Source organism: Perissodus microlepis, chromosome 8, assembly GCF_051167445.1.
Source record: "Perissodus microlepis isolate ML-2025 ecotype Zambia chromosome 8, ASM5116744v1, whole genome shotgun sequence".
In the NCBI taxonomy this organism is placed as follows: Eukaryota; Metazoa; Chordata; class Actinopteri; order Cichliformes; family Cichlidae; genus Perissodus; species Perissodus microlepis.
The window spans coordinates 10,104,233-10,126,327 of record NC_140468.1 but is presented as its reverse complement, the minus strand read 5'-3'; the positions used below and the strand labels follow the sequence as shown (position 1 = coordinate 10,126,327).

Sequence of the window (22,095 nt, the reverse complement as noted above, 5' to 3'; positions counted from 1 at the left end):
GTTATGTAATGTAGACAGATTTGTCCTTGCTGGATCTGGAATTACACCAGGATTATTTTGAAGGAACAGAGGTGTATAAGACCTGTGTACCTGAACTTAAGGGACTGTCCCACATATGGAAGAGTGTACACCGTCAGTCGGGATAAGTTATGAAGTGCAAAGGAGTCCACTGTCCACAATAAGGTTGTTAATATGAAGTGGATTTTCCCCCACTTTTAATTAAAACTTAATTCAAACATTTTTAAACATTTTTTTTATTCCATTTCAAATTTAAATCTGATAAAAACCTCATAAAAATGAATTTTTTTCTTTGTTTTCGGGTAAAAAATTAATTAAATCATCAGTTATCGTGAGGATCGTTTCACAACCAGAGTCGGTTGCTTTAACAGATTATCACAAACGGGTTTATGTCAAAGTTAATTTAGAAAGCTGTTTTTAAACTACTTCAAGTTTTTTACTGGCAGCAAATAATCACATCTGTTGTCCTCTGGGCTCAAAAATGACCCCGTTTGCTTTGACTGTTTATAAAGCAACAAGTATAAAATATCATCCATCTCTGTGTTTCAAGGTTTTATTCAACTTTATTCCAACTCATTACCTGACAGTTTTCTATATTTTGGCATGGTAGGAACACCAGGGCATGGGTCTGAGTGAAGGCAAACTTTCATGAGGACAAAGGCGTGTCCATATTTGACCCAAGTGCAGGAGGAAGCTCAGGTTTATTCCTCTGTACTGGTCCCATCATGGACAGCTTTCTTTTCTGCAGTTGCAGGCCAAGGGTCATATACAGTAAACAAGCTGTTACAGGTGATTGTTTTCTTTTGGAAACCTGCAATGTTAGGGACAACTCGCGTGTCCTGACTGCAGGCCAGACGGTTTGCCATCGTACACTAGCATGTTCCATGTACAGCCGGACCTGGCATCACATACTGCTCATGTTTTTATCTCATAGTTCCCCGGTTTACTTGGATGTTCTGTTGGAGGGGACAGAGTCCTCTGAAGGGGACTTGGTGCTCATACAGTCACATCAGTACCAGGATCTTACATCACAGCAGGAGAAACACCCACTTGTTCCATACACCTCAAATGGGAGCACGTTTGTGTCATGAACAATAATCATCTATTGTGTCTTTATCAAGAAATTATAACCTTTTTGTGCTTCTATGATTAATCTTGTGTCACCTTTAAAATTTCTCTACCAGACTCAGGATGTCATAAACTGGCCGTAGCGACTCTACTGGATGCACGGCAGTAAGAATCAACATACCCACATATGCCTACAGCTGCATTCGGTCCATTTTTCTTCCTCTCTCGTTGTCCCTCCTTTTTTGTCATTGAGTTGGCTGTAGAGCAGGTCATCTGCTAATTGTATGGTTGTTGGTTCAATCTCTGTGTGCTCTAGTCTGGAGTTCTTACCAAGGTGTCCTTGGGCAAGTTACTGAACCCCAACTTGGTCTCTGATGCATCCATTGGCATGTGAACGTTAAAAAGCATAAAACAAGCAGAATACATGGTGTATAATGCTTTCAGTGCTCGAGTAGAAAAGTAACTGAAGGAGTATGGGACCTGGCATATGTGCTTGGACTGTGGTAGATTGTCTTTCTCTGAGGCACATGAGAGAGTCATGCATCGTCTGTCACTGGGAAGGATTGAAGATCAGATCAGTGTTTCCTCACATTACTGCAAATATTCCTCTGTCTCAGCTGACTCCTCTTTCTTGCTTGATTCTTTGTCTTCATCATAATTGAAATGGAAGATGTGCAGTCCTCTGACACATCTTCTATTTCAGTTTCACATTCTGAAAATTCAAGAAACTTCAAGAAGCCCAGTCACTTTCTTTCCAAGCTCCTCAGACTACCATGTCCTGGATGTCTGAGAACCTACTTGAACATAGTTCAGATTCTTCATCACTTTCCTTCACTTCATAGCCTTCTTCCACTTCTGCAGGTGGGTGATGTGCTTTTTCAGAGAAAGGGTAGCATGTGCTCTAAATATTGACAATATTTTCTTTATCTTCTAATCCTGGATCTTCCTGAACATTGATTCTCCCTCCTCATTATACTAGAGGACAATATGTGCTTTATGCCTACTGGTCATTGCTTTGCACAACATGGTAAAAAAAAAGTATGCTCATCAAAGTATGCAAATCTCCAGTGCAATGGAGGCTTGTGAGCATACTTTCTGTGTATGTATTATTGTAGAGTCTACCTTACAATATGAAGCACCTTGATGCGACTGTTGTTGTGATTCGGCGCTGTATAAATAAAATTCCATTGAATATAGAGCACCTGCCTCCTCATTGTGCTGCCTGTTGTTGTTGTTGTGGTTGTTATGACCAGTGCTTGATCAGTGATCCAAGATCCAAGATGTTTGAAAGCAGTATGTTGTGAAAATATGACCCTTTGCAACACTTTGTACTTTGGGGTCATTTTTGTCCACGAGGACCACAGGTGTTATAAAATCCAATAAAAACCCCATAAATAAATCAAATTACTTAAAACTTATTCCAATCATGCATAGTATAGTAATGAATAACTTCTGTTATTTTCAGACCATTTGATGAATAAAAAACACAATTGATAGCAAAAGATTTCTTTAGAGGACAAAAATGACCCAAGGACAACACAAGGGTTAAATAAGGTGAGGACTACTTTTCAGCTACTTCCTTGCCACAGCATTAGTGCTACATTTGGCAGTTTTATGCCAGATGCCCTTCCTGACCAGTGACCTTTCATTTGCTAAGTTAATAGTAAATGAAATCTCTATTTTTTATTCAGTGCCCTGATAATTGAAAAAGATCTTGGCACCACTAGGACTCCCGAAGTTGTGCGTCCAGCCAAATTCAGCAGTTTTAAATTATTCCAACAAGAAATAAAAACGCATTGTAATTGGAGTTAAAAAAAAAAAAAAAAAAAAGATTCAAAATAAAGTAGATGTGATACTGAACAAGTTTTACAATGATGTGTCAAGACTCATCAGTATCAATCCTACAACTCTAACCTGGATAAGCAGATAAGGAAATTGACGAGTACTGTTAGTCAGCTATCATATGGTATGTATTTAGATGTGAACGTGAACATTTCTGCAATGAGACGGGTTCTCAATGTGATTTACCACCAGAACTAACTTCATTATCCATACTGCATCGAGTCATCAGAGCTCTTTAAGCAATTAGTCTCAATTATACACACAGTATTACCCGAGCTGAGCTATCTAACCTCCTGACCAACAGTAGACACACAAGTTACTGGTGTCACCGATCTGCATTAACCTCCTAAGACCCGAACTCTTCCACGGCATGCATTTTTATTTTTTTCTCTTTGATATTTGGGCATATTGGGACCCGATGAATGTAAAAACAAATAATTACCAGATTTTTTTTTTTTTACCTAATTTTTGTTTCTAAGAAAAATGAGAGCCACACATGAGAATATTCGTTTAAAATTTCGATAGAACAGTAGCAGTATAATGTCCTCGTAAGTGGATATCAGGCACTTGTGGAGTAAAATTGAGTATTTTGGTCTAAATAACCCAAAATGTGATGTCCACATATGTGGACGCCAGGGCCTAGGAGGTAAAGCGACAGAGCAATCTCACGAAATAACTGGGACAAAAAGAACAAAACAAACGTGTCTGCAGATTGGCAAAAAATCCTTTATTGGAAAACTACAGTATAAGCAGTCTAGTGTTCTTTGCTACAGTGATGAACTTTAACTTTGCAGAGCAGACAGCGGGTAGGGGTTTAAAAATCAAGCAGTTTTAACAGGAACGCAGCGTGCGAGGACCTCGCTGATGTACGTGTTATTTTTGGCAACCAGCTTCTGCTTCATTTTCCTGAGCTTTGCCTTCACTTCCTCCTCAGTCATGGTGGCAAGTGGAAGTGACTTCACCTTCTGCAGAAAGTAGTGGATCAGGTTTTCCCCCACCTGAAAAATAAGCAGGGCATGGGTGTTACAAGAAATTCAAACTCTCTCTTCTGGTTTCTGAATGGACCTCAGCTCTACTCTCTGAAACGAGGCACTTTTGCTGCCTTTAAGTCAACTTTCTTCTGATTGGCTGCCTCTAGCTATAAGAACACAGCAACGAGTGTATTTTTTTCCCCTTCTTTATACTGCTATGCTTGTTACATTCCTTCACCGTGGAGAATAAAATACCCATCTTTTTACAGTGTGAAAATATCAAAAGAGGAAAAGGGCTCAAAGCGACAGTTCTGTTATCCTTCACTGTCAGAAATTAGTAACACTGGGAACTATCAGAGCTGTTTGTCGCAGCCAGGAGTCTTTTGGGGTGGTGATTTTCCTAGAAAGGGATTTCTAGTTCTGAGATTTTTGCCTCAAATGAACTTTTATGTCTAACCGCAGATTTTCAATAGAGGTTTTATTTACTATGATAACCTTTATTAATCCCACACGTGGGAAATTTGTTGGGTTAAGGCTGCCGACCTTTGCCAGCGCAAGGACTGAGCACGTTTTTAAAAGATCCAGAGCTTCTGCCACTCCAAAATCCGACTAATATTTCCCCTGTTACGGGGGAATTCAAGTTTGTGCTACTGGATCTTGCTTAGGAAAATTTCTTATCACATCTGGCTCTGCAGTGAAACAGCTGAGATAAAACGGAACTGCACATGGAGTCTTGTGAATAACTAAATTGTCAGAAATTACCATTGTTTCAGTGCCACTGAGCAATCATTTTGCTTGCAGTCAGGCAAACTAGTGCAAAAGATAATGTTAATCTATGTAGGAATCAATAGGCTGAAGTCTGATGACTTGTCCTCTGGGGGTGAAGGCCAGTATTTCAGACTCTCAGAGCCAGTAGATATCCAGAGAATAAGCTCAACAGAAATGGGGCAAAATGGTGGTACGGTGATTAGTTTCACAGCAAGAAGGTCATGGGTTCAACTCCACCATCTGGCCAGGGCCTTTCATTGTGGAGTTTACACGTTCTCCCCTTGTCCTCAGGGGTTCTCTCTGGGGTCTCCGGCTTCCTCCCACAGTCCAAAGACATGCAGTTAGTGGTGTGAGTGCGAATGGTTGTCTGACTCTCTGTATTAGCCCTCCAACAGGCTCCCATTCCTTTGACAGCTTCAAGTGTATTCTTATTTTTGCCCCCTGCACTGATTTTTGGTCTCTACACTTCTTTTAATAAAAATCTGCTATTATTAGGAAGACTAGTAGTCTCCGTTTGCAGCACAAACGCACATTTATGCCTCTTTTCCACTAGTACCAACTTTCCTCGGCTCAACTGTGTTTTTATGGTTGTCCCATTAGGCGGCAGACCCTGTTACCAGGTACTTTTTTTACCGTCTGGTCGCGGGGGGGCAACAGACTGCATTCCACCTATTGGCCGGTCAGTGGCGTCACTCAACAAGCCATGAGAGTATCTCCTTCACAAAATTCAAAATCGCCATTTATGGTTCAGCGGGAAATCTACACCAAAAAAGAGAAAAGCGTCCCTATATCGCCTAGCGCCACATCTAAATCACGGATGCCTGCTTCTGAAAGAAGATGATTTGTAGACAAATACATCACTTGTACCAACAATGTAGTGTTTATTAAATGATAAATAAATGTCACTATGGACACCGCTGTGTCTAGATTATGGTGTTGGTATAATAGTGGAAATCTGAGCCTTACCTGCTTGTCTGTCTTTCGCCTCTTAGCCTTGGGCTCCTCCTCCTGTTCCGACTCATCTCCTGCAGGTTCTTGGAATTCCTCCAGCTCCTCCGCCTTCTCCTTCGCAGCGGCCAGCACTGACGGCGGGAAGCAAGCCAACTCGGCCACGTGGATTCCAAAACTCTGGTCACACACGCCTGAAGACAGAGACGGATCACTCTAAAGGCGCTCTGGGCTGATTATAATCGTTTGTTGAGATGAACATTTTTAAAAGCACAAAGCTGCGTTAACCCCGAGCGAAACCACGTGCTGCGTGCTGACCTGGCTTGACTCTGTACAGCATTGTGAGCGTGTTGTGCGACGTCAGGGCTGTGACGTGCAGGTTGTGGACGGTGGGCTGCTGAGCTGCCAGCGCCGTCAGCTCGTGGAAGTGGGTGGCGAACAGGCAGAAGCAGCCGATTTTGGAGGCGATGTGCTCACTGATGGCCCAGGCCAGGCCGAAGCCGTCGTAGGTGGACGTGCCTCTACCGAGCTCGTCGATTATGATGAGCGACTTCTCTGTGGCCGAACTGTAACAACAACACAGACGATGAGAAAACCTTCCCGTATCTGCTCATCAGTTATTTGTATAACTATTAATAAAGCTAGTCTGTTCTTACCGCAGGATAGCGGCCGTCTCTAGCATCTCGGACATAAAGGTGGAAACTCCTTTCACCTGGCTGTCTCCTGCACCCACCCTTGCCAGGATGCTGTCCATCACGCTAAGCTCCGCCTTCTCGCATGGCACAAAGCAACCAATCTGAGCCATCAATGCGATCACACCCACCTGCCGGATAAAGGTGGACTTGCCACCCATATTTGGTCCTGCAAAGGTTTGGAAAACATATACTGATTATCGAGGTACTTCCAAGACTTAATAAAAGCTGCGTTTATTACGACATAGGGCTGATTTTTACAGTGATGGGCCTCATCAATGACAGCCAGACAGCCCACATGGGAGAATTTGCCTTTAAATCCACCCTTGACTTAATCTGTGCTTATTTTTCACCTGTTATGATATAGAAGCTCTTGTCTCCCTGGACAAAGCTGATGTCATTAGGTATGAATGCAGTGTCTGCATCCATCTCCATGCAGGGATGTCTGGCCTGCAGCAGCTCCACGCGCCTGCAGCCATGGTCAAAGAGCCGGAATTGAGGCCGAACGAACGGCACAGGAGCAGACACCGATGTGACGGCAAAGCTCGCCACGGCGTCCAGCTGCGCTATCACGTCGCTGAGCGTCTGGAGGGGATCCACGTAACCTGACGGTTTAAAACATTTAGAGCCTTAAATGAACCATCGCAGGCGGTAGACTGCATCATGTGCAGGCTCCAAAATGATTTCGTATTTGATAAAAGAAAGACCGCAACATCACCAGTTCTCCGACGTCTATGCAAAAAATTCGAAGTGCTGTAAATTTTACTGACCTTTACAGAAAATGTGAACGAAATCAATTAAACGGAAGGTCTCACAAAGCAACTTTCATGCAATTATGACATTTCCAGTTTTCACGCAACCCGGATACAATCGTTTCCTATGCTGTTCAAATCGATGCCTTGCTGAGAAGACAGTGAGCAGCATGTGATGAGATTCCTCACCTGAGGCAATGTTGATGATCTCTTTGACGATGGCGTTCTGGGCTTCCTCATACTCCTCCCTGCTTTTGATGTACTCCTCGTTCAGAGAGCTCAGCTTACTGCAAGTGAACATACATCGGCGTGAATCATCAGATTGCAACGAAAAAAAACGAGCAGCGTTATGTGATGCTGACATTAGAGGCGCGGTGAGGCACACCTGTTGGTAAAGCGCACACCGTTCTTCTGCACATCCAGCGTGGTGAATTTCTTGTTGTTCCTCAGACTCTTTTCCTCCTTGCATGTGACTCTCAGGTAAAATCCCAGCACGGCGTTTGACTCCAGCTTCACGGTTTTACCCGCCTCCAGACCTGAAACACAAAGTTACGCCAACCTGTTTAAGCATAAAAGCCAAAGTGGAAACCTTCCTTTAGACGGCCGTCACCTGCCTTGCACAAGGATTGCTGCGGCACCAGGTTAGTTAGGACACACAGTCATTAGCCACTATATTAGGTACACCTGTTCAACAGCTCATTAACATAAATATCCAGAGAACTTATTTAGGAAACTACCTGTTTTTGTTTTCTTGTAGGCACACACACACACACACGTTTAAATTTCAATTAAAAGAAAAGAATTAGTATTAGGTTATTTATCACTATATTCATGTCATACTTTACAAGTTATTCCTCTAAGAACAGATTCTTTGTATATACCAATTAATAATGTCAAGGTTATTGTTTTATATTATGTATATACTGTAATCACCTAGTTCTCTGGCTGCACTGTTCAGCACGGTCTGCATGTGTTTTTCCAGCACATCCATCTTTTCTCTCAGCTCACTCAGCACCGGATCAAATGATGCCTTCACCAGGTACTCGTGGTGGTCAATCTAATCGAAACAAGAAATAAGTCAAATGCACAACAGGCTGTGTGCAAACTACTCTGAAGCAAATGAAAAGACCTGGTTCATGTCCAGTGTGGTTTCAATCATCTCTTGGTACTTGGTGAAGTCAGTCTGCAGGTCTCTGAGAGGTGAGAGGAATACTGCATTTAGCAGAACCTTGTAGCTACCTGCAACACAAACAAAGTATTAGCCTAAATTTTAGCTAAAAATGATTTAAAGCAGACCAGATCTCAGTTTTGAATTCATCTGATTCAATACATAAATAGTTCCATGAAAAACAGCATCCTTTGTTTACACACAGTCAGCACGATGAAGCAACAACAATCTTTGGACTCCAAATAACAACAATTAAGAAACTGTCAAATCAGCTGTATGAAGCAAACAAGACAGCATCCCTGCAGCCTGCAAAACAGATTGTAGAGTGAGGTAAACAGTGTATAAGCTGCAGCTTACCCGAGTATCTCTCCAGAGCAGTGATAAGAGTCGGTATTTGGCTCACAGCCTGGTAGACACGATAACAGTCCTGCAGCGTTGCCGTGTGACGGTGAAACTTCTTGGCCAGTCGATGAAGATCGGGAAACCGCCTCAGCAAATCGTCCTGACAGGTCTGCCTCAGCACAGAGTCGCACACAAAGCTTTCCACCAGGTCAAGCCTGCACAAAAATGTCCTCAGTAATTGTAAGTCCTGTAGACTGGCCTCCCCCAGAGCCCGGACCTCAGCGTTATCGAAGCAGTATGAAATCATCTTTGACTGAGAACTAAACAAAAGGCAGCCAACATCCAAAGAAGACCTCTGAATGTCCTCGAGGAAGCCTGGAGAAATACTCCTGAAGACTACTCAAAGAAATCACAAGAAAACTTGTCTAAAAAAGTTCAGTTCAGAATTTCCATGTATGTGGACATATCGGTAAATTTCTGCATCTGTTTCGACTTTTCCTGTCAAATTATAAAAACATGAGGGCTGATTCATAATACCATACTTCTATTCCCTTAAATGCCTCCTTTAAATGTATAATGTTTGTTAAGCTAAAGATGTTTGACTAGGAGGTCTTATCGCCTACAGACCTGGCATATTGCTAAGTTGGATTTGTTGAAGGTACAGAAACCCTCCATCCCTCATCACTGTATTACCTCTCCTCTATTTTAGTTTTGTCCATGAGGGGCTGTTTGATCCACTGGTTGACCAACCGCTGACCCTGCGGCGTACGGCACTTATTCAACAAACCGGCCAACGAGTGAGCTCCGGTGGTGTCGTCAGGTGAACCCTGAAGTATAAAATTTGCATGTTAATCGTGAATTTAACAGATGAATTACAGTGACGCACGGACAAATTGGGAATATTTTTTATCACAGTCATACGTATCTGCTACATAACAGAAAAAAAAAACAAACAGGCTCAGTCAATAAAATCAATATGTCACAGCTACTAGAACTTGAAAGGGTTGCTGGTTTTCTAAATTTCTTGCTGGTCATTCCCAAATTTATGCTTTTGAATTCTCTAAATCACATCTTTTTGTTTTTCTAGCACAACAACAACCAGTTCCTACAGAGCCTGCAACCACAAAGAGCCTGTGGAGATACAGAAATTATTTTATTGCTGCCATATAATCTGCATCATTATAACTGCATTAATAAGCCAAGACAAGCCAAGAAAAGAACACTTCTGTTATTCTGGTGCTTTTATCAAGGTGAAAACTTTGAGGCGTTGACACCGGTCACTTACCTGGAAGAGATTAAGAGCCCTGACGGCGGCGTTGTCCAGCCTCATGTACTGACCCAGGTCCAGAGTGGTCAGGTTGAAGGAGTTGAAGTTGGACTCATCAGAGAGCAGTTCAAGGAAACGCACCACTGCAGCCAAACATGACATTGCCACCTGAGAATGACATCACACAAGGGATGCTATGGTCAAACTTCCCACATAGTGACCTGTTCGTATGCACGGCCTTCAGCCTGAGTGTGTCATTTAGTCAGCAGGAGATGTTATGACTGGGATTTTATCAATACAGTTAATGATCCCAATAATGCTTAGTTTTACATGTTGTTGTAAAATAAAGACAAAAGTTTTTTCAAACCACCACCTTTTGTCAAAATGTTTGTTTTTTCCTGTTGTTCACCTGTTTGTCCAGCTCAGGTAGGGTGTTGCTCGCCACGGTCTCCCCTCTCTTTGCTCTCAGCAGCCGGTTGAGATCCTGGACCATGTCCTTGCTGTTGAACTCAGCTCTCTTCCTATCAGAGACTAGCATGCCGCCACGCTGCACCACCTACACAGACATACAAAAACAACAATATACTCGCATCACAATCTCTGCTTATGCAGCCAGAGTATTAATATTAAGGCCTGGTTTAAAGAAAAGAACACTCGTTTAAAGATTTCCCATTTTGCAAGACTGATGTTCATACTGATTTTTTTAAACATAAGTTTAGTAATTACCGTGCCCACATACCTCACGCAGTTTACTCCCATCAGCGTTAGCTTCCCCCTGGGCTAGGAGACACTCTTTGGGACTGATTTGGACAAGCAGGGATTCCAAGTTGGAGAATATCTCATTATCTGGAAACTCGCACACTCCCATCGTCCTCTGGGCTGCATCCACATACCCGACCCCAACAACACGCTGTCCATCAGCTCCAGTTGCAAGCCGCACAGCTACGACACCTGCACAGCCCTCTGAGCCGCTTTCCCCACCAAAAAGGATCTCCTCAAGCTGAGTCAGGTTTCCTGGAGAGGCCTGCATTTAGACACAGTAGGTAAGATCCAGAGTTGTTTTTTTAAACAAGCAGTAACCACCCTGATATGTCTCAATAGCCAGCACAGTACCTTGTACTCAATCTTCCAGTCGTGCTCCTTGCTGCTCTTGCTGTGGTTCCTGTACACCTCCACTCTGTACTGCCTCACCAACAGCAAATCTTTCACAAAGGCCTCAAAGTTCAGCTTGCTCAGGACCACACTCTCCAGCTTGCGACTCCCTGTTGACCAACAAAAACATGTTAAATTCTTTGTAATGCGTCCTTCTCATGGCAAAGAGTGCTGGTGGTTTCAGTACACAAGTATCTCATGTGACCAGGTGGCATTTTTTATTTAGCAGATCATCTGCCTCCATCTCAGCCTGTCCCCAGCATCCTGCTTTGTATGTCCTCCTTCATTATGTCCAAAACCTCCTGTGTGGGCTTCCTCTTTCCCTTCTGCCTGGCAGTTCTAATTAAGGATCTTCTGTCTAATACATCCACTATCCCTCCTCTGTACATGTCCAAATCCTTGCCCCTCCAACTTTGTATCCAAAATACTCAACCTGAGCTGTCCCTCTAATATAACCGTTTCTAATCCTGTCCATCCTCCCAATCACTCCCAATTAATTAAAATCTTAACATCTTCAGTTCTCCCTCTTGTCTTTTTCTCAATGCCACTGTCTCTAAACCATACATCACAACAGGTTTCACCTTCCCTTTCAGTCTTGCTGCTACCCTCCTGTCAAAAATCACCCCGAAACCCATCTCCACCTGCACCACCCTCCTGGTACTCTCTTCTCCACTTCTGTTGTGCACTATCCAGTGCTCTCCATGGTTGACTCAATGTATTTAAACTCCATCATTTGTCCTAGTGTAAAATTTAGAGTCAGCACAAAGGTACAAGTCATGCAGGTTTTTGTGTTGTATGCTGAAAACTACCACAGAAGAAAGGAACTGCAGCTAGCTATAAAGACTAAAACATCTAATATCTGGGTGAAGCAGTTTTTGTTCTCCATGTTTTTCTGCCAGTGACCTCACAGGAAATTTGTAGCTCAATGACTTATCTCTATTTAAACAAATGAAAAGAAGCAGTTAACAGCTTGAAAGTCCATGAGACAATAAATGAAAACACTTAACTGTAAGAGGACCCCTCATCATTTCCCACAAAAACATACTCTGTCCAACATTTAATTAGCCATGGCAATGCTTCTGAACGTACAGGACCTGCTAGGGCTGCAGCTAATAGTAGCCACCTTAGCTACAACCTGTGAAACTCTTCCTCTGGCTACACGTTCACACAAACTAGGTTAGCTTAATAGTAAAGGCACCCCTCGTCCCCTCACTTGTTTAAAAGCGCCAACTGAAGTTAGCTTAGTGCACAGCTAAGCTAGTACCTGAACCCAAATACTTGATGACCCCGTTCGTTTTGAAAACCTCCTTCGCCGCGAATATGGCGTCCTTCCCGTGAACCGTATAATATTCGTTACGGTCAAATATCCGGAATGTGGTGTCCGGCTTCTCCGGCATGGAGAAAATGAAGTTAAGAAAGCCGTGCTCGGCTGCGCTGTCCATGGACAGGTTCTGTTTCGGCTGCACCGCCATCCTGGAATCTCCCGCCACCGAGCAGAACCAAACAGGAAGTTGCGTTGACGAGATGTTCCCATAGAAACAAGAACGCAACCGGGGCCGCTTACTGGGAACATTTTTTAGTCACAAATGCAGACATTTCAAAGCTAAACCACGTATAAACAGATGGTTGAATGATCTTAAACTCTCGAGTAAGTCGCTGAAACATGTAAATGACAAGAACGCCGCTCGCTTCTTCTTCTACTTCTTCAGTATCTCGGAACACTAATGTTATGTAAACATTTTCGAACCTGACTTAAAACTTCAGTAATCACCGGAACATAAATAATATCGACTTTCTAACTCACATTTCTCAGTAAATAACTCAAAACTGATGAAATCGTTTAAAATGTATTAAAACTAAAAGTTATTACGTCGAAATTTTGAAATGATAACCCAAATTTTCGACTTCCATCCATCCATTCTCTTCCGCTTATCCTTATCAGGGTCGCCTGGGTGGTGCTGGGCCTAACCCAGCTAGCATAGAGCAAGAGGAAAGGCACACCCTGGACAGGTCGCCAATCTATCACTGGGCTAACACATGCACACCTATGTGCAATTTAGAAACACCAATTAACATAATATATATACTCATATAATTATAATTAACCTCTTATGGATCAGAGTTGCCAGAATTTCATCAAACAAACTCAACATGGAGTTAATAGATCAGTAGATGCTTTTCAGTTACTGGAAACAAATTTCAGAGGGACCCACAAATAAGAAGCAGCTGAAAGTGGCTGCAGTGAAGGCTTAGCTGAGCTTCTCAGGGGAGAAACCACTTCATGACCACATCCATGGGTTCTATACTTCAGGCAGTCATTTAATGCAAAGGATTTCTTCCAAGAATATGAAGCAATCCTTTCATTTAAACTTATCGTAGTTTGTCCTATTGATTTAGAGTATCTGATGCTTCTTTCAGCTGCTACCTTACAAGGGGTCAACACAGCTGGTAGCGCTGCACAGTTGATTTGGTAGATTTGTATGGATTTTGGTCTTGAACCAGGGATCTGTCACGTGCTAGGTAAATGTGTAAATCACGACATTATGGAGCCCTGTGTAAACCCAGAAACAGTTAATTCAATTAAAACAAAAACAAAAAATAACCCCATTGAATTAAAACCTTATCGACCTAACAGCACATGCTCTCTATACTTAGATCCTGAAGTGTAGACTGAACTTACTGACCTTTCTAGCATGAACTTAACTGGAGCTAACATTTTTTAACTTATCTAAAATAATTTTAGAAGTTAAAGAAAGTTATACTGATGTTTTTGACTTTTGAACCCTGTATAAATTGAATACACATCTACCAAACAAAAAATGAAATGTATGGATATCTGAGTGCTTGCATGCCAATATTATTATCTAATAGCTGCAGTGAATGAGTTTTGTGTAATGACTGCAGCTGAGACAAAACAGTAAGCAGAAACAAGCAACACCTTTTCTTAAAACGATAAAAGCCCATCTGGATGGATGGCTACATCGCTTTAATGCTTTATATATCAAGTGGTGCCTTCACACATGTACAAGTTACCCATGGCATGTGCCCTTTTAGACAATCACAGAGGCATAACAAGCCAAATGTTCTTTAGCCTGAAGCATGTGTATTTCCATGACAAATGTCTAAATATCATTCATCAGATAAAATAAGTTTTCTACTTTTCCTCAGTCCGTTGGAAATGAGCTTGACAAACCAGAAATATTTGTGAATTATATATTAATTCCTTGCGTAACTTGCTTTAGGGAACATGGCAGCAAATTTTTTTCTGTGATATGTGCTGTTGATGAGTAAATACCTAATACTTACCTAATGTGTCACTGTCATATTGCTTATAGTGAACAGAACAATTCAGTGATAAAATAAACCAATTTGCACTGCTGATTGTTTCATTCTCTCTGTCTCACACCCAAAATATACAAACTTATCACAATCTGCACACTGACCTAAAGTGACCTTTGACCTACAGCAAGAAAAAGTAAATAAATGTAATAACTGTTATCTGATGATGATCTTACATGTCTTAATTTTATGTCTTTTAGTTTTTAAATTCTTACTGTTTTTAACTTTTATTGTTTTTATTTATCGCTTTTATTTATTCTTTTTTTTTAGTTCAAATAGCTGTACAGCACTTTGGTTGAAAGCGCTTTATAAATAAAGTTACTATTATTCTTATTATGATTAAAATACTATATCACCATGCAAACAACATTTATTACTTATCAGATATCAGATCCCACAAGGCTTGTTTGTATTAAATCATTTTATTCATGAAAATAATATTACAAAATTAATGTCAAACCATGCACATTTTTCATAATTAAGACATAGAGTTAAACAGACTGGTTGTAAGTATCTTTAATGCAGATATGTACCTTTGAAGCCCTCTGACATTTTGGGCTGTGTATTCCCAGCAGAAAAAAAACATATTGTGCTTTTTTGTGGCTTATCAAGACAGTTCACGTGATTACACAACAATTTGATTTCCATACACTTAAAAAAAGAAAAGCATGTGAAGTCATGAGCCTCACGAGCTTACTAAGCCTTTTTTGTATCGGAGCAACGTAAATGGAACAAATCAACTCAGATGATTTAAAAAGGAGATTAAAAAGGTCTCAAGTGATGTAAGATATCTAGCGTCGGTTTCTTTCTCTTTTTTTTTCTTTTTTCTTCTTTGCAGGGGGGCGGGGTTGGTCAGTAACCCTCTGACGATGCTTCCTTTTTTGACGTACGCACGACTCCGACCAATAGGAGCCTGATGCGCATCCCAGGCAGGCCCCATAAACAGGATAACTACCGAATAGGCCAGCCAGACCCGCAGGGCAACGGAACTTCATCCTTGTTTATTTCTCGGTCCTGAGCAGAGTCCAAGCGCGCCTTAACCATGAGCACAAAAGTCGGCGACATCGTGGAGGAGTTCCACACAGACAACAAGATGTTAACCGTCAACAACCACCACGAGACATCCCGCAAAGAGTTGGAGGACGCGTCTCGGTTACCGGCGCTGGAGGCCGCCTACACCGACATCCTCAGGCATATTGGGGAGGACACCGACCGGGAGGGACTGTTGCGCACCCCGTTGCGCGCAGCTAAAGCCATCCAGTTCCTCACCAAGGGCTACCATGAGACCATCGATGGTGAGTCACCTGGGAAAAAGTTGAGAGAGGATGAGAGAGTGAGTTAGCAAAATGACTTAACTCAGGATTCAGCATCTTTTTACTTATGAACGTTTGGTTGGTCAAATCATGATATTTTAAATCTTCACAGACGTTAAAATTAAAAGATCAAGGCACAAAATAACGGGTAGATCAAGTATTATTAGTATTAAGCATTATTATTATGATTCCAGGATACTGAAAAGATTTCAGATGAATGTTTCCTTAACTGAAGTAAAGATAATGGAATAATTTAAATGCATATGTTTGCTTTTGTATCACCAGACATCTTAAACAATGCCATATTTGATGAAGACCACGATGAGATGGTGATTGTGAAAGACATAGACATGTTTTCACTATGTGAACACCACATGGTGCCCTTTTTTGGCAAGGTAGGTCTATGTGATTGAAAGAAATGTTACATTTAAAAAAAAGAAAGAGTGAGACAAGAAAGAAAGCTTTCTTACTCATTAAGCATTGTTCAGTGAATTCATTTCAGCATTCAACCGCTAATATTGACCTCCTGTATTTCTCTGATTATGTGCTCTCACTGGCTGTCGTCCCTCTCCAGGTTCACATCGGGTATATTCCCAACAAAAAAGTGGTGGGACTGAGCAAGCTGGCAAGGTAACAGAGTACGCACGCACGCACCCACACACACACATGCACTGTACCCTCCAGCTGCCACTGTGTCTGTATGTTTCTCGTGTTAGTGTCAGCTGACTGTGTTCTTCTGTTATTCCAGTGCATTGACCTGGAGGCTTAGAGCCTAAACACACTGGCTATCATCTAGGCCTCTCATCAGACACAAGTCTAAACTCTGCTCGCTCTCGAGCCATGAGAAAATCCTTTTGAACCTGTGGGAATCCCAGATTATTATCACAGCCTCTCTGCCTGTCTCCTTCTCCTCCTGTCCTAAAATATCTCTTTAAATCTGAATATAGTGATGCAGAGTTACAGTAGCTGCAGATGAACTTGAGACAGTCTCACTAACGTTGAACTGTGAATGACAAATTCACAGAATGTGACTGATTCACAAATGACAAGTTATACAGTCTGCTGGCCGGAGAAGAGGCCGGTAGTCAGGGACTGATGCCAGACTGTGTTTATTAAAAACTGAATCATTATTAATGAATCTCCTTGGCTTTGCTTGTGTTCTGATTTCTGCAGGATTGTGGAGATCTTCAGTCGTAGGCTTCAAGGTAAGCAACCGGCAAATGTGTGCACGCAGTAACAGCATAAAACTGGCACCGCCTAGTGTACTGTATAAGCTGAATTTCTTTGTTTTGTTTTGGTTTCAGTTCAAGAGCGACTGACTAAGCAGATCGCCATTGGGATATCTGAGGCTCTGCAGCCAAAAGGTGTAGCTGTGGTTATTGAAGCGGCGTAAGTACAAACATACACACACTAACTACCTTCAACATTATTATCTGTACAGCTTAAAACTGCTGTTATATTGCACAGATATTCATATAGCATTATATGACACAAAATACTGGCCTTAAGCAGAGCTTAGGAGCCAGTAAGCTCAGGAGCTGCAGAGGTTTGATAAGCGCACTTGTGTGTTTTGCAGGCACATGTGTATGGTGATGCGTGGTGTCCAGAAGATGAACAGCCGCACAGTGACAAGCGCCATGCTGGGTGTCTACCTCGAGGACCCCAAAACCCGGGAGGAGTTCCTGTATCTTTCACGGAGCACTTAACAGACATCACGTGCCATCCACTCCTGAGCCTCTGTCTACAGTTGCACGTGGAAAGCTCTAGAGTTCCAGGGGATCTGCATCTGACTGCTGCAGATCCAACACCTTCACCTCTCGATCTAACCTCAATACACTGAAGCCATGAAGATTTCAGTCTTAATGCTGATCATCTATTGTTGGAATCACTGTGAACACAACATACTTACTTTGATGGTGCCTTTAGAAGATATTGTACAGTCTTCATTGGCAGTATAGTATATTATTATTGCCAGGTATACAACTTCAGTGCAATATTGTAATGTGACAATACTTAAGATTTAAATTTTTTTTCTGATGGGACATTCACAGGTGCTCTTGCAAAGTTATTGCATTTGTTATTCACTGGTTTTGCTAATTTAACAAAACTTGTGTCCTTTATAAATACATTTATAAAGTCTTTTATGCATTATGTGGTATTTTAGGATGCATATTCAACGGTTATGGCTGTAAAATGATTCAAATGAGTAGAGCTGATAGAAGTACTGAGTAGATGTTTGTTTAATCAGTGGCCACTGTGACAAGTCAAAAGCAGCATTCTGAAAGTTTTCAGTCCAATTTTGTTCATGTTGAAAAGAAATAAAACCTAAAGGGCAACTACTGTTGTGTGTTCGCACTATTCTATTTACATTATATAAGATTGTAAGTATGTAGAGCGTTCATACTGTGGAACAAATAAGATATGATATGAAATAAGACCCACAATTCACAAGACCTTTCAAGAATCTTCAGAAGCAAACACCCAACACACTAGACAAATGGGAAAAATGAAGCCAAATGAGTTATATCTCTCTGCTCTTTGTTGACTACAGCTCAGCAACAACGCTATCGTTCCAAATAAGGTGGTGGTCAAACTACATATGTCACTGGATATTAGATTTAGTTAACAACCGCCTAACAACAGCCTGTCAGGCCAGGCAAGCACACATCCTCCACCCTCACTCTAAGTACTCAAGTCTTCTAAAGCTCTCTGTTGAGCCCTTTTCTCCGTGCTCTGTTCACACAACTGTAAACCCATGTAAAACTCAGGCCATTGTTTGACACTGATTGGACTAATAACTTTATTTTGATTTAGTCTTGCTTTTTTTTTTAAGTGCAGACCAGGTTTTTTTGTTTCAATTTAGTTTTTATTGTTTGAAAATGTTAACTTTTAGTTTGGAGGGTGCATGTCAGAAATAGGATTTATTAAAATATTGCTTTTTTTGTTTTGTTTTTTTTTTTTTTTAAATAAAAACACACCTTTTTTAAAGCAGTTGTCTCACAGTTTTGTAGATATCCAGATTGTCAATAAACATATCCCACAAAACTTCATCAGGGAAATTGTGGTAAAATTTTACCAAACTAACAAATACTACTACTACAAATACTTTTTTACTATATTTTATTTTTCCATGTTCACAAAACTGTTTCAGTTATTTTAATTATTTTCAAGGGTCTAGTTTTCCTGCATATATTTTTATATACAGTCATATTCACCCAAAAAGCTACAAGCTATGCAACAAGCTTGTGGATTGTAAGGAAAACTAAAAGAACTAAAAGAAAATAGCAGTGTAGTAAAGATAGAGAAACTCCTACTAAATGGGTAAAACTTTTGGAAGACAGCTTGTGAGTCCTATAAGAAACCTGTGGATCAGAAGGAGTTGCACCAGCTAACAGATGTATCCTCAAATATTCTTAAAGTTACTGTGGATAAAATAATAACTTATAGGACTGCGTTTTAACGTTGCACTCACTGTTTTTGTTTAGGGAGAGAGCTAAGAATGTCAGATTATAAAAAAAAGTAATTTATCGTTCACACGCTAAATGCATGTGAGCACTTCCCTGCACTGTCCCTGTCTCTGTTCTTGATTGCACGTTTGGGTACTGTGGTGGGAATTTTCAGCATTGGCGGCAGCCTTGGCATTATGGGCGGGCCTTGTGGCTTCAGACACATCTGTAATGGTCACTGTGCCACTTTAGCTGGATTCTCCTCACATTCTTTCACAGTTAGAAGTAAAATTAAGTCAAGTGATTTAGTAATGAAAGATTTAAATTTCTACATCAGCAGTAAGTCTTTGCAGTAGCAACCAAGCGGAAGCTAAAGGTTCGCTAACAGTAGCAGGAACAGAGTCTAATGGCTGACCGGGGAAGACTCGGACCCACAGGGGGCAAAGCGCACCTCTAACGGGGCTACTTGGAGCAGATGGGACAAAGAAAAAATATTCTGTAGAACTAAAAGAGGTAGCTAAGAAGTGCTGCACAGCTAGCTTTAGCACAGGCTCTCACTCGGAAAACTACAGAAACAAAGCGAAACCTGGTGAGGAGATTCTGTGCTCACAATCTACACCATCCCAGTGCACAGAGTTGTTAATCCACATTACTTTTTATTGTAGGTTTGCCATCTCTAAGCTACCACTGCTAACACCAACACTACTTTATGCTGGGGAAATAAATCTCAGGGACAAAATAGAAGCTAGTACTTATTTAGTCTTAACAATAGCCTTGACCCTGTTTCTGCACCAACACAGGTCTAAACACTAGAGAAAGAAAAATAAAGTTTTTAGTGCCCAGAAATCTGTCTATAAGAAGAAGTAAGCAAGACTCACCGGTGACTTCAGCCTTCAGGAGCCCAGGTCGTGTCTGATGCTTCCAGCTGCTCGCCCATGTTAAATAGGCAGCTTCAGGATCGATAGTGCCTGCGTCACCAACAGGAAAGGGGTGCGTAATTATGCACAAGGTAGAACATTGGCTGCTTCATTAATATGTAGAGAGGATTGATCAGGGCTTATATCGGTTTTTTGGGGTTTTTTTTAACCTTAGATAGGTGGCTTGTCAGAATTTGACCCTGTTGCTAAGCTAAAGCTAAGCTAAAGCTAAAGCTGAATATAAAGTAGGCACATTTATTGTATTTTTTATCAATATTATTGTAGATGGATGTTAATTATCATGGCCTATGTCATCATTAGCAGTTAAAGTCAGTTTTTTATTAGCATGAAAGAATATTGCCTGGATAACATAGGCGGCCTTAAGGTTGGTATATATTAAATGCAGTATTTGCAGCATATACCATATTTATTTGAATGTTCCCAAGTAAAGAAATGGCAATAAGTAGCCTAGAAACACTGAAAATATTTTTAGTTGTGCTATAAGTTGCCAAAGTTAAATAAATTCTCATCTAGTATAAACATATTTTCTTATTAATATATGAATGAGAGATATTTGTGAGCAACTCAGCTGATTTGGACTTATAAACGCTCTTCAATTATTACTGTGTTATGAAGCTTTTTCCCTTTCTTAAATACACAGTAGCACCTGTGGAAGAGAGTTCATTACCCATGGTCTTACAGTCTGCCTCAAACTCATAGTTCATAGGCTTGTCTGTGATCATTGTCATTCCCCAGGCCGGTTCCTGATGTAGTTTAAAGCAGTGTTTTTGGCTTTGATTATATTGTATAGACTCTAAACTTGGGCCTGTTTATAGGTGTATGACTGATATATATTATATTAAAGTATAGTTTTAAATAGGAGTTTAACAGGTTTCTGACTGCGGGTCCTAGTTCATAATCACTGTTTTGTGAACACTGTGTGTACTAGTGTAAGCGAATCGGTGCACATAAGTGACTTTGTGATTGTGCTACTCTCCCTGTGACAGTAAAGTGAGGTGAATCAGATGTCCTCGGTTCTGCTCTGATGGTGACCCAATGACTGATGCTCTGCCACTCCAGCCATGCTGCTAAAGTCCCTAACAGTTGGTATGTTTCCATATTCTGTCTAGTTTTCTCTTTGAATGTCAGCATATGATAAATGATAATGAGCCACATCCAGCAAGGCCTCGAACACAATAAAACGATGGAAATCTTCTCTTTTTAAAGTGTAATGGGTAGTTCCAGTTTGTTCATATATTTAAAAAATATGTGCATGGACAGGACAGTTTTTTCATTTTGCAGTAGTAAATAGCATGTACTGTATGTGGGTCGTTTGTGTAGTGGTTAATGGATTCATCTTACACATGAAAGCTCCCTGGTTTGAGAGTAGGATCGGATACAAATCCACCCTCAGGGCGTCAGAAGCCCAGATAAATGGGAACGTTGTGCCAGGAGGAGCAGCAGTCTTGCTCATTCACATATTCTCCTTTTTAGCGGTTGTTTTGTCTGGTAATCACCTCTGGGTTAAAATACGAATGCATCCAGACTTTTTAAAGCTAGAGCCACTTTATGTGTCAGTATGGAGACACAAAGTGGCACACCAAATCACCCAGGTACAAGTATGCGACTTATTTAACTTAATCTTATGGTAAAATGGTAAATGGCCTGTATTTGTATAGCGCTTTTCTAGTCCCTAAGGACCCCAAAGCGCTTTACACAACCTGTCATCCACCCATTCATGCACACATTCACACACTGGTGATGGCAAGCTACATTGTAGCCACAGCCACCCTGGGGCGCACTGACAGAGGCAAGGCTGCCAGACACTGGCGCCACCATATATACATTTAGCCTGGGTTTAGTTAAACGAATAACATGGATTTGTTAGAACATTTCCCCTGTCCAGAATGATATAACTGTCTCTTGATAATGTTTTTTGTATTTTAAAGCTCTGCTAAACATAGCCATGAACAGCTGACTCATTTACATCAGTCATATTGGAGAGTTACCTGCTGTAGATTACCCAGAAACTAAGGCTGTTTGTATCTTGTTGACCGGCAGTATAAATCAATAAGGACACGTTAAAAAAAAT

The 22,095-nt window shown here is 41.2% G+C and overlaps 2 protein-coding genes and 1 long non-coding RNA gene across 3 annotated transcripts; 1 reads left to right on the top strand and 2 right to left on the bottom strand.

Moving 5' to 3' along the window:
* Positions 1–3,634: 3,634 nt before the first annotated feature.
* msh2 (mutS homolog 2 (E. coli)) lies at positions 3,635–12,493 on the bottom strand. The gene is made up of 16 exons (XM_084937418.1): positions 12,253–12,493; positions 10,950–11,098; positions 10,576–10,860; positions 10,246–10,392; positions 9,855–10,004; positions 9,263–9,396; positions 8,585–8,784; positions 8,189–8,298; positions 7,993–8,116; positions 7,445–7,595; positions 7,249–7,346; positions 6,661–6,912; positions 6,272–6,476; positions 5,934–6,181; positions 5,634–5,809; positions 3,635–3,926 (listed from the first exon to the last, which is right to left on the bottom strand). The coding sequence occupies exons 1-16, from the start codon at positions 12,458–12,460 to the stop codon at positions 3,750–3,752; spliced, it is 2,814 nt and encodes a 937-aa protein (XP_084793544.1). The 5' UTR covers positions 12,461–12,493; the 3' UTR covers positions 3,635–3,749.
* Positions 12,494–14,828: 2,335 nt separating this feature from the next.
* Positions 14,829–20,459, bottom strand: LOC146381413 (uncharacterized). The gene is made up of 2 exons (XR_014801077.1): positions 19,965–20,459; positions 14,829–15,631 (listed from the first exon to the last, which is right to left on the bottom strand). It is a non-coding gene; the product is annotated as an uncharacterized LOC146381413 (long non-coding RNA).
* gch2 (GTP cyclohydrolase 2) lies at positions 15,370–17,980 on the top strand. The gene is made up of 6 exons (XM_084937415.1): positions 15,370–15,622; positions 15,926–16,035; positions 16,215–16,270; positions 16,814–16,845; positions 16,945–17,029; positions 17,217–17,980. Exons 1-6 carry the CDS (start codon positions 15,370–15,372, stop codon positions 17,344–17,346), a joined length of 666 nt encoding a protein of 221 aa, XP_084793541.1. The 3' UTR covers positions 17,347–17,980.
* Positions 20,460–22,095: the final 1,636 nt, after the last annotated feature.

Excerpts from the sequence above, each read along its gene's own strand:
- msh2 (XM_084937418.1), bottom strand. The coding sequence starts at position 12,460 with ATGGCGGTGCAGCCGAAACAGAACCTGTCCATGGACAGCGCAGCCGAG. Across the intron at positions 10,005-10,245 it reads TACCTGAGCTGGACAAACAG|GTGGCAATGTCATGTTTGGC; the intron begins GTGAACAACAGG and ends TGTCATTCTCAG. Across the intron at positions 5,810-5,933 it reads GCTGTACAGAGTCAAGCCAG|GCGTGTGTGACCAGAGTTTT; the intron begins GTCAGCACGCAG and ends CTCTGTCTTCAG.
- gch2 (XM_084937415.1), top strand. The coding sequence starts at position 15,370 with ATGAGCACAAAAGTCGGCGACATCGTGGAGGAGTTCCACACAGACAAC. Across the intron at positions 16,846-16,944 it reads CTTCAGTCGTAGGCTTCAAG|TTCAAGAGCGACTGACTAAG; the intron begins GTAAGCAACCGG and ends TTTTGGTTTCAG. Across the intron at positions 17,030-17,216 it reads GCTGTGGTTATTGAAGCGGC|GCACATGTGTATGGTGATGC; the intron begins GTAAGTACAAAC and ends TGTGTTTTGCAG.